General features: G+C 21.8%; 1 protein-coding gene across 1 annotated transcript; it reads left to right on the top strand.

The window, feature by feature from the left end:
- The first annotated feature begins 989 nt into the window (after positions 1-989).
- Positions 990-11107, top strand: LOC127288782 (antitrypsin-like). The gene is made up of 8 exons (XM_051316428.1): positions 990-1145; positions 3707-3831; positions 4945-5121; positions 5219-5327; positions 6110-6300; positions 6404-6586; positions 7868-7982; positions 10792-11107. The coding sequence occupies exons 1-8, from the start codon at positions 1112-1114 to the stop codon at positions 10929-10931; spliced, it is 1074 nt and encodes a 357-aa protein (XP_051172385.1). The 5' UTR covers positions 990-1111; the 3' UTR covers positions 10932-11107.
- Positions 11108-12034: the final 927 nt, after the last annotated feature.

Genomic DNA, 12034 nt, shown 5'->3' with positions numbered 1-12034 from the left:
GTCCAAAATCTGAATCATATTTTTGTAGTCCCATAAAATTAGACGCCGCAAATATTCAAATTAAAAAGAGAAATAGAGATATATTAAAAAATTTTTTTTTAGGAAATTCTAAAAATAATCATAGCGGAATGAAATTTGAACCGGTTTTGATTTACCGTTATAATTTTATGAATATAAATTACAAATACTCTCGATGCTTACGAAAATTTATTACACACAAAAAACGTCACGTGTGACGTATTTTGCGAAATCTTTTTTCGCTATATATATATTAGTATAACGTTTACGTAAATTTCATCATGAATAGAAAAAAAAAAATTTTTTCTTATTTATTTATTGATAAAAACTGATTTTAACGAAATTATAAATGCGAATTTAAATTTTTGAATGAAAAAAAAAATGTTTCGATAGCTAAAAATTTTTTATTATGTAAAAAAATTCGTATAAAAAAAATCCCTCTCAAATTTAAAATTCGAAAAATGTGATAATTCGTCTAAAATATAATTATATCCTAATAAAATATTTTTATTTAAAAATAAATTTTGAAATTGTTTTAAAAAAAATTTTATTTGCAAAGAAAAAATATTTTAAAAAAATGAAATAAAAATTTTAACTATTCATAAAATTAATTTTTATAATTTTATAATTTTCTTTTCTGTTCTAGGGAAAAAGTTTTTTATAATTAACATGGAAAAATACCGTTTTTTGTCCTGGAAAAGTCTTATAGGGAATTTTAATAGAATGAAAATGTGGCAACCCTTATTTTCAAGAATAAAACCTGACGTGACCAACTTTTAAAACTATATTGTAGGTAGTAACCACAGTCACAAATATTCTTCTTTTTTTTTGATAAGTTAATATAGACGTGATGTTAACTATAATGTTAGTACGACTTTAATTTACAGTTTGAAATAAGAAATTATTCCATTAATTCAAAACTCATGAACCAATCAGAATAAATTTCCTACCCAATTTATGGAAATATTGTTAAAATTTTGTAAATGTATAAATACACATAAAACATCGCGTACAGATCACTTTTTTAATCAGTAAATTTATTCATTTCATGAACGTTAGTTCAATATACACATTTATTTGCTGAACACGTCAAATGAAATTACTCGAATCATCAAAAATGCGTTTATGTAAGAATTACTTTTAATAACTTTATTTAAAAAAAAATTAATTTTTACACTCCTTTTTGACAAAATAAAAATTTTTATAATTTTATTTTTTAAAAAAAGTTTCTAATAATTTTATATTTGAAAAAAATGTTTATATTTATAATTTTATTTTATTGTTTTTAAATTTTTCTAATAATTTTATTTGAAAAAATGGTTTATTTTTATAATTTTATTTTTTCAAAAAATTTTTCTAATTTTATTTGAAAAAAAAATGTTAATTTTTATAATTTTACTTTTTTAAAATAATTTTCTAATAATTTTAATTGTAAAAAATGTGTTTATTTTTTTTATAATTTTAATTGAAAAAAAATGTTTTATATTTATATTATTAGAAAAAAATTTCTCTTGACAATAATATTAATTATTTATCATTATCAGTAAAAAACAAAATTTAATATATATAATTCAAAAAATATTATGTTTAAATTAGAATTTAAATTTATCTTATTTTTAAAAGTGACAATTTTTTTTGGCATTTTGAATTTAAAATTTATTTTTGCAATTTTATAATTTTTCACAAAATTTAAAAAAAGAATGTTTTAATTGCACATTTTTTGTAACTAAATTTTTAAATTAAAAAAAAAAATTATATTGTAATTAATTTTAATTCTGAAAATACATAAAAAAATATTTTTACCCTATGTTTTATAATTTTTAAAATAATTATATTTTATTATAAATATTATAAATTACATATAAATATATAAATATATTTGATATTTTGCAAATTACAGTGGTAAAGAGAAAAAAAATTTTTTTTTTCTTTTTTTCTATGTGTATTTTAAATATTTAATTTCTAAATTGAATATTTCCTAAATAATAATTTAATAATTAATTTTTACTTCGAAATGAATATAAAAATTTGAAAAAAAAATTTGCAATTAGTGTATGCAAATAAAAAAGTAAAGTAATAAAAAAAAAATTTTTTTTCCTTTTAATTAATATATTAACTTCAACACGTGTCTGAAAAAATTATAAAGATATTTGAACAGATGTGCAATAATTGGAAAACGTATTTTTTTTCTAATATAAAAGTTTGCGCAACATTTATTGGTGGATTTCAATTTGATAGATTTCTAAATTTATAATATGGACCTTGAATTTTAAGTAGTGTGTCGAAAAAATTTTTTGCTTTATATTATATAAAATTATACTATAAAGGACTGTGTTAATTAATTAATTAATTAAAATTTTATTGAAAAATTTATTTAATTTTAATAAGTTTATTATTATTATTATTATTACTTTTGTACCCCAATTCCAGTATTAATATTTTACAATTAATTATTATTCATAAATTTATATTTTTCATTTAAATATTTGTATTTTTTTTATATAACTTATAGTATGAATATATTTGAATATTTATTAAAAAATAAATGTAATATAAAATTTATATTATTTAAATAAATTAATATTAGTAATAAAATAAAAATTTAAACATAAATAATTATCATATCGAATAATGATTTAGTAATGAAATTAATAATAGCAAACCTAATTGATTTAAATCACAAATTATAATTTTTTTTTTATTTTTATTATTATTATTAAAATATTAAAAAAAATTTATTTAAGACATAAAATTTGATAATTAAAAAATTAAATATTACTATAATGAATTATAAAAAGAAAATTTTTTTTTCTTAAAATATATTGAAACTATTTTCTAAAAAACAATTTTTAATTTTTGAATTTTAAAAATAGTTTATTTTATAAAAATTTTTGTAGAAAAAAATAAAATTTTCAAAATTTTTTTTTCAGTAATTAAGTACCTACATAAAAATAATTGAGATATTTTTTTTCTAATAAATTAAAAAAAAATTTAATTCCTATTTGTGAAAAAAGAAATAGAAATATTTTTTATTTATTTTTTATTCAAATATAAATAAAAATAATAAAATAAATGAAATATAAATAATAAATAATAAATAATAATAAAAAAATGAAATAATAAATAATAGAAAAAAACTAAATAAAAATAAAGAAGGATTATTTTTCTTTCAATATGAACCTTGAATAATTGAAGTTTTGAAAAAAATCAATATCAACAATCATAATTCCCATATAATCATTAAATATGCAATAATTTCCCATTATTACACGAAACTTTTTATCATATAAAAAAAAAGTTTATCGAAACAACCGAATTGAGTCTGATAAATCAATATATATATTTTAGTTGAAAAAAAATTTTTATTTAAGACTCTATGTTTAAACAAGTATTATAATGTAAAGATATTCTAAGTAGAAAAAAAGTTATTTTCAATAAAATGCGTCGAAATATTTTTAAAAAAAAATTATAAATTATAAAATTAAACTATTTTATATTTAAATAAAAAATCTTATCAAAAAAAAAAAAATTAATTCTAAATGAAGAAATTGATAAAAAAAATAATTAAGTATATAAATATTAAAATATGTGGTTTGCTCTGTTAAAAAGAAAATATTTTTTAAATTAAAAAAATCATTTTTTTCACTTTTAATCAAACATAATAATGTGTAATTTAATTTTTTTTTAGCTTTGTGTATCTTCTTTATAATTACCTTTATTTACACTGTTGCAAGTGTCAACATGCCATGCAAATTGCCAATTGATTATAACATGTCACAAAATATCGAGAAATTTAGTTCTAAATTGTATAAGGTAAGTATTAGAAGAAAAATTATAAAATTATAATTATACTCCTCCTTCTCACATAAAACGAGTTTTTTTTTTCTTTTTTTTTAGCCCTGAAATACAAAATAAAGTTCATTTGAATTCAATAATGTCAAAACCAAAAAATATCTTCAAAGAAAAGATATAGAAATTAAAATTGAAATTATTGAAATTAATTAAATAAATTATTAAAATTTATAAATTAATAATAAATTATTATTAAATTAATTATAAAGTATTGAAATTATTGAAATTAATTTATTAATAACATTGGCACACAAAAAAAATTAATGTTCTAAATTTTCCTTAATTTCAAAATTTAGGTTTTCTTTTTTTTTAAGTTATTTCAAAACCTTAAGGTAATGGGGTTAAACGGACTTCAAATTCGGTTTCAACGACCCCGAAAACATAAAGTAGTCACCCAGATAGCACGTATAAGCTTGCAGCAACCTTGCGGCAAGCTTGCCACGCAATATTGCCAACCTTGAACGATAAACTTGCCGCAAGCTTCAAAGTTCCACCTGACCCAAGCTTGCATTGTAAGCTTACCGATAGATTGCTCAGTAAGCCAACCGAAAGATTGCAGTGTAAGGTTACAGCAAGATTGCACAATAAGATTATCGCAAGATTGCTCAGTAAGCTTGCACGGTAAGCTTTTAGCAAGGTTGGTGCAAGGTTGCTAAATAACTTTGCTTTAATCTTGGACATTTTTTTTTAAATATTTCGTCTAATTTATATAATAAAATTATGTAAATTAGACCAAAATATTAAAAAAAATTTTTAGGTTCAAAGCAAGGTTATTTGGGAACCTTGCACCAACCTTGCTACAAGATTAACGTGCAAGCTTACTGAGGAATCTTGCAGTTATACCTTACACTGTAATCTTATGGTAAGCTTACCTTGGGTCAGGTGGGACATTTGAACCTTGCGGCAAGTTTGCCGTGCAAGGTTGGCAATATTGCGCGGTAAGCTTACCGCAAGGTTGCTGCAAGCTTATACGTGCTATCTGTGGGCATGCTCTGATCAAAAGCTTAAAACATCAATTTTTTTGTGTATAATTAATAGTTTATATATATAAATTAACGTAATTTTCACTTTCAGGAAATTCCAAAACGACCGAAAGAAAATCTTTTAATTTCTCCACTTGCTATTGGATACCTTTTGTCCTTATTTGCAATAAATTCAACTAACGAGTCACTTGACGAATTATCAACAGTTCTTGATATACATAGAAATTTAATAGAAAAACATTACAATTGCTATTTAGAGATTTTAAATGTAAGCGAATATTTTTCTTTTCATTTAATATATGCATGCAATTACATATTATACATATACTCAATACACTATTTGTAATGTATTTAATTTTTATTAGAAAGACTCAACATTTAACCTTTCAAAGGGAATAATTTCAAATGATAGTACTTTCAGAGCAGAGGTGACTAATAAAATTCAAGCTACTAGCTTGAACATAGTGAACTTGAGTGAGTATTTTTTTTTTTTTTAATATTTTGAATATCACAGTAAATATTTAATGAAAAATTCGATATATTACGGCGTAACATTACAGTAACATTACAATAATATAACACAAAGGTCCCTCACGACATAAATATTGCATGTTGAATTAAGGTAATATTTAGGCGCAATATTACATTTAACATTGATGTAATATTACACTTTAAAATTACGGTAATATTACATATAAGATTGAGGGAATATTACACTTTAAAATTAAGGTATAATATTAGATATAACATTGAGGTAATATTAAGGTAATATTTATGCAATATTACATTGTTATGTTAAGATAATATTTATGTAATATTACATTGTAATATTAAGGTAATATTACACTGTAATTTTAAAGTGATATTCAGGCAACATTAAGGTAAAATTACATGTAACATTGAGGTAATATTAAGGTAATATTTATGCAATATTACATTGTTATATTAAGATAATATTTATGTAATATTACACTGTAATTTTAAAGTGATATTCAGGTAACATTAAGGTAAAATTACATGTAACATTGAGGTAATATTACATTGTAATGTTAACATGATATTTAGTTATTATTAAGGTGAAATTACATGTAACATTGAACTAATATTACATGTAATATTCTTGCATTATTACATATAAAATTTAAGTAATATTTATGTAAGTTTAGAAATCTTGCAAATAATAGTTATTACAGTTATACTAGGGCGCAATAATAATAATAATAATAATAATAATAGTTAATTTTTTCATATCATAGACAACTATACTGTTAGTATCAGCTTCAATCCTAAATGGGAAGAACGATATTCTGTGATTAGTTCAACTAAAGGAACTTTTTTTACTTCTGGATTAATGAATTATTATGTCACAATGTTGAGCTTAGAAAGTTATTTTACACATGGAAACATTTCTGGTATACCTGCTTCATTTATAGAACTTCCTTTCAAGGTAATAAAGCTTATTATAAAATTTATATATATATATATTAACTTTAAATATTTTAAAGTATAATTTAACTTTATTGAAATTTGACATTAAATTTTATGTGCAGAATGATTTTTACATGCTTATTGTCCTTCCCCATGAAATAAATGGTATTGAAAGTGTTGAACAATCTCTGGGATCATTAACTATTGAAGAGATTACACGAAATAATGAAAAAACTCATCTTGATGTAAATTTACCTCTATTTGAAATTGACGTTACAACGGATGTTACTCAAGTTTTAAAAAAGGTGCATTTATTATTTTAAAATTGTTAAAATATTTTTCAAAAAATGGATGTTTTATATGTAATTATGATGTATTCTACGCCAAAGTGTAAGTCCATCTGCAATTGCATCTCTGATTTTTTTTTCTTTTAGTACTAATTGAGACTAGTTTCTATGAATTTTTTCAAATTTTTTTAGCAAGCCATTTTCGAATTATGGAATTTTGAAAATTGGAGAATTTTTATGACTTTTAATTTTTGAATGCTCATAACTTTCTTAAAAATGAATCAATTTTAAAAGTCTTTTTTTTCAAAATGTGTATTTTTAAACGAACTTTAAAAAAAAAAATTGAATTTTTTTTTAAACGATATTACTATCAAATTTTTGAGTTTTAATGATAAAAAGTCATTTTTCTCATTTAACGTACTGATCGATTTTTTTAAAAAAAATTTCAAAAAAACTACTTGTTTTTACAATATTTTCGGAATTTATCAAAAATTTTTGAATTTTCAATTTTTTAAAAATATTTTTGGTTTTTTTTTATACTACATACTTTTATGTATTTTGATGCGCTGACTACAAAAATCATAGTAACAATACCCAAAAATTTGATTTTTATGGTGAAAACCATAAAAAATGTCCCAAAATTCGTGGTTTTTTTTCATTTATTAGGTAAAATATGCAAAATTAAAAAAAAAAAGCATCAGATATAAAAAATGTATTTTAATAAAATCTATAACTGTTGTTTGAACACTTTTTTTTAATTTTGCATGTTTTACCCAATATACGAAAAAGACCATAAATTTTGGGACTTTTTTTATGGTTTTCACCATAAAAATCAAATTTTTGGGTATTGTTACTATGATTTTCGTAATCAGCGCATCAAAATACATAAAAGTACGTAGTATAAAAAAAACCAAAAATATTTTTAAAAAATTCGAAAAATTTTTGAAAAATTTCGAAAATATTGTAAAAACTTGTTTGCCTATTATCAAGTTAGGCTTAAAAGTTTCATAAAAAGAAGTTGTTTTTTTTGAAAAAATTTTGAAAAAAATCGATCTCCAATTTTCAAAATTCCATAACTCGAAAATGGCTTGCTAAAAAAATTTGAAAAAATTCATTAAAGCTAGTCTCAATTAGTACTAAAAGAAAAAAAAATCTCAAAAAAAATCAGAGATGCATCAATTGCAGATGGACTTACACTAAGGCGTAGAATACATCATATATTAATTCTTGTAAAGATATATATGTATATAGAGTATAATTTTTTAAAAGATAATTTTTAATATCATTATTTTTTTGCAGATGGGTATACAAAATTTGTTTAACACAAATTCAGAATATTTATTTAGAGATGTTTTTAAACAAAATTCTTATATTAGAGTAAAAGACTCTCATGGAGACGATGATTCAGAAAATGGTAAATTACACATTGATTTTTAAATTATTTCTTTATTACTTAGATTTAAACATTAATTTCTTCTCTTTTTAACCCTACTTGTCTTTTTCTATCTCCTTCTGTCTTTTTCTATCTCTTTTTATCTCTTTTTGTTTTTCTCTATCTCTTTCTATCTCTTCCTCTTTTCTTCTATCTTTTTGCCTCTTTCTATCTCGTTCTATCTATTTCCGTCTTTTTCTATCAATTTTTATCCCTTCCTGTCTTTTTATCTCTATCTGTCTTCTTCTACATTTTTCTGTCTCTTTCTATCTCGTTCTATCTCTTTTTGTCTCTTTCTATCCCTTCCTGTCTTTTTATCTCTATCTGTCTTTCTTCTACATTTTTCTGTATCTTTCTATCTCTTCCTCTTTTCTTCTATCTTTTTGTCTCTTTCAATCAATTTTTATCCCTTCCTGTCTTTTTATCTCTATCTGTCTTCTTCTACATTTTTCTGTATCTTTCTATCTCTTTCTGTCTCTTTCCATCCCTTAGTGTCTTTTTATATCTCTTTCTATCATCTTTTATCTCTTTCTGTCTCTTTCTATCACTTTTTATCCCTTCCTGTCTTTTTCTATCTCTTCCTCTCTTCTTTTATCTCTTACTGTCTCTTTCTGTCTTTTTCTATCTCTTTCTATTTCTTCCTGTCTCTTTTTATTTCTATAAAATCCAAATTTTGTTAAATAAAAATTTTTCGATATTAAAATTGGGCTCATTATAAAATCTCTTTTTTAAAATTCTACTAATTGTAAATTCGATAATTTTTAATTTGACACCACAAAAATTCCGTCAAGTCTAATGAAGGGAATATTTATGATTCCTTTTTCTGTCTCTTTCTATCTCCTTCAATTTCTTTCTGTCTATCTCTCTCTCTATCTCTTTCTATCTGTATCTATCTATCTTTATTTCCTGTTATTTGTTTTATCTTCTTGATTTCTTTTTAATCTCAATTTATACCTTTTAATATTTTTTAATCTCTTTTAATCTCATTTAATCTCAATCTTACAATAAATTCTAATCTCTTTAAACAGAGATAGATTTAATTAACATACAAGAAATTTTGAATTCAAGTTAGAATAAACCTTCATTTATAATAAAGGTTGTAAATATTGTAGCAGTGAAATTGCGTAAAAAAAGTGATTAAAATTTACAATATTTAAAAAAAATCAAATGACCTATAAAAGGAGAATAAAAATTATAATAATTTAATAAGCTATCACTTGTATAGGATAAAAATTTGTAAGAAAGAGATACACTGAAAAAAAGCAATGGATGTCACATTCATACATCTAGTTGTCCCAACCATATTATATTGAAAAATACGTCCCATCCATATCTATGGATGCTACATCCATATAAAATAGTTAGCTGTAAATTGATGCAATAACAAAGGTATATAGCTGTGTGAACCATATAATATGGAAGTAGCATATATCTCACTATGGATGTCACAACCATTTTTAATTGTTGCTGCAACCATTGACCTGTGTACTATATTAATATAGTTAACGTATCTATTTTATATGGTTATACTTAATATTTATTTTATTTTCTTAATTATATTATTAATAAGGTTATTTTTAATTAATTTAAAACATTGTGTATCATATTAACATATTTATTTTTTCCAATAAAACGTAAATTATATATAATATTATATATAATAATTCGCGCGAACAACTTAAAATAATATCGCGAGATATACTTTTAATAATATTATAATTATAATTTATGGCGTAAAGTTGCAAACATGGAACCATTTCCCCATTTGCAAATTATGACTGGCAAAGGAGAATGCAAATCATTTATAAGAACACAATCAAATTCGGCAGTTTCGTAGACATCATAAGCTTGTAAATCATATTCAAAGCCATTTGTTCTTATTACGTTGCATACTAAACAAATATCACCAGCACTATTTTTCAAGATAGCATTTATAATTCCATACAATGGAAAATGTTCACCCATAAAGTCGCAATTGTAGGCACTCAGCTTCCATGTTTATATTTTACCCGAACCACTTTGAGCCAATTTTAAATAATTTAATTTATTCCAAATTGCTTTATTTCTTTCGAACGCACGATTTGAGGACGCGAAATAGAATGACGCAATATGTGACCAGCTGACCGAGTCTGATTACCGCGCAAACGCGTACATCTATTTAGATCAACGAGCGTAACCATTTAAAAATGGATGATAGGAGATCCAAACTAGTAAAATCCATAGCGGTATTGACAACACAACCAAACATATGGTTGGTACATCCATATCAAATTTACAAATATTATATGGTTTCCACAACCATTTTTTTTTGTAAATTCTTCCATACTTAAAGTTACGCCAGCCATATGAATGGATACCCCAACAATATTATGAATAACAATATTTTTATGGTTATGATATCCGTCCTGAAGTAATTGAATAGATTGTCGTGTGAAATTTATTCAATTATTATTTAATAATTTTTTTAGTTGTAAAATTATAAAAAATTGTTCTGAAAGAGATTTATTCCTCTTATTTTCCTTGACATTTTAAAAAAAAGTAGACCTCAATCTGATTATTAGAATGGAAGATATAGAAGTTTAAAATTTTTTGTTATTATATTGCAAATCTCGTAAACTAACAAATATTTTAAGCTGAAATTTACGTTAAAAATTAGTCTTACTATATATAACAAAATTCCAAAGTTTCATTGCAATCGGTTAACCTACTCCGAAAAAGTCAAAATCTCACCTGGAATCGCACAATTATTAAAAATTAAAATTTTTTTAATAAAATATCTTTCTTTTTACAGGCGGATTTTCTTTTATTCCTATTTCACTAGATAGTGGAAAGATTTATAACATCAATCGTCCTTTTCATTATAAAATAATTAAACGATATTCATCTGAAGAAAATGTAGTTCTTTTTGTTGGAAATGTTAAGAGCTTCTAGAAAAAAAAACTTAAAAACTAAATAGAAGAGGAAAATAAAATTTCTACTGTGTCTGGTGTTTTAATAAAGTACAAAAAGTTTAAAATGAATTTTTTTTCCATTACTATTTAAAAAAAAACATAAAAGCAAAGTTTTATTTTATATAGAAAAAAGTAAAAAACAATTTTTTATTTGAATTTTTAATCCATTTTTTCAAAAATACCCCAAAATACTCGTTATTTGAGAAAAAAATTTGTTTTTCATTTTTTTTTCTATGAAATATAATTTTTAAAATTTTGATGTTAAATATATAGTATTTTAAAGTTGAATAAAATTCTCAAAAAAAAGAAAATCAAATATAAAAATTCGTTTATTTTAAAAATTATTTAATGATTTTTGACGAACTTGTATTTTTTACGTGACTTATTTTTCTAGAGAATGTCCCTTATTATATACATATATATGTATATTAAACTAAGACAAAATTTTTTTTAAGCCTTTGACAATTAATATATATGTATATACGTAAAGATTATGAAATTTTTGATAAAGCATTTTGATTGTAAACAAAACTTAATTCCACATCATCAGTTGAATCAGCTTTGTAATAAATTTTAATGAATGAAGGCACGTGTTGCTTTTTATTATAGAAAAAGGGTAAATTATTTTCAAAACGATTTCAATGATTTACAAAATTTTTTTTACTACATTTTTTTTAAACAACATTTATTTAAAATAGAGTTTGATTATAATTTATTTTCTTTTTTTATTAATCATTAATTACTAAATAATTTTTAAATACTAATGCATAATTTAAAATTCATTTAAAATTGCTAAAAATTGTTATTAATTGTTTTATTTTACATTTAGAAGTGAATTTTTCAACATAAGGAAAACTAGTAAGGGCCATATCAGTTTGCCTATTAAATACCCTATTTCATAATAATAATAATTATTATTAAATTATACATTATTCAATTATTTTTAATTGAATAACATAGATATTATTAAATACATAATATTATTTATATATTAAATTATTGTTAATTTGTATCTTATATATGTATCATTATCAGCATAATTATATACAAAATAACTTTAAAAAAATATGTTTTAAAATATTT

This window comes from Leptopilina boulardi, unplaced genomic scaffold, assembly GCF_019393585.1.
Source record: "Leptopilina boulardi isolate dan_hultmark-lab unplaced genomic scaffold, ZJU_Lbou_2.1 LbouV2_396, whole genome shotgun sequence".
Classification (NCBI taxonomy): domain Eukaryota; kingdom Metazoa; phylum Arthropoda; class Insecta; order Hymenoptera; family Figitidae; genus Leptopilina; species Leptopilina boulardi.
Note: the sequence above shows the minus strand (reverse complement) of the source record. Positions and strands in the feature narration are given on the sequence as shown.

Excerpts from the sequence above, each read along its gene's own strand:
- LOC127288782 (XM_051316428.1), top strand. The coding sequence starts at position 1,112 with ATGAAATTACTCGAATCATCAAAAATGCGTTTAT. Across the intron at positions 3,832-4,944 it reads TTAGTTCTAAATTGTATAAG|GAAATTCCAAAACGACCGAA; the intron begins GTAAGTATTAGA and ends TTTCACTTTCAG. Across the intron at positions 5,122-5,218 it reads GCTATTTAGAGATTTTAAAT|AAAGACTCAACATTTAACCT; the intron begins GTAAGCGAATAT and ends AATTTTTATTAG.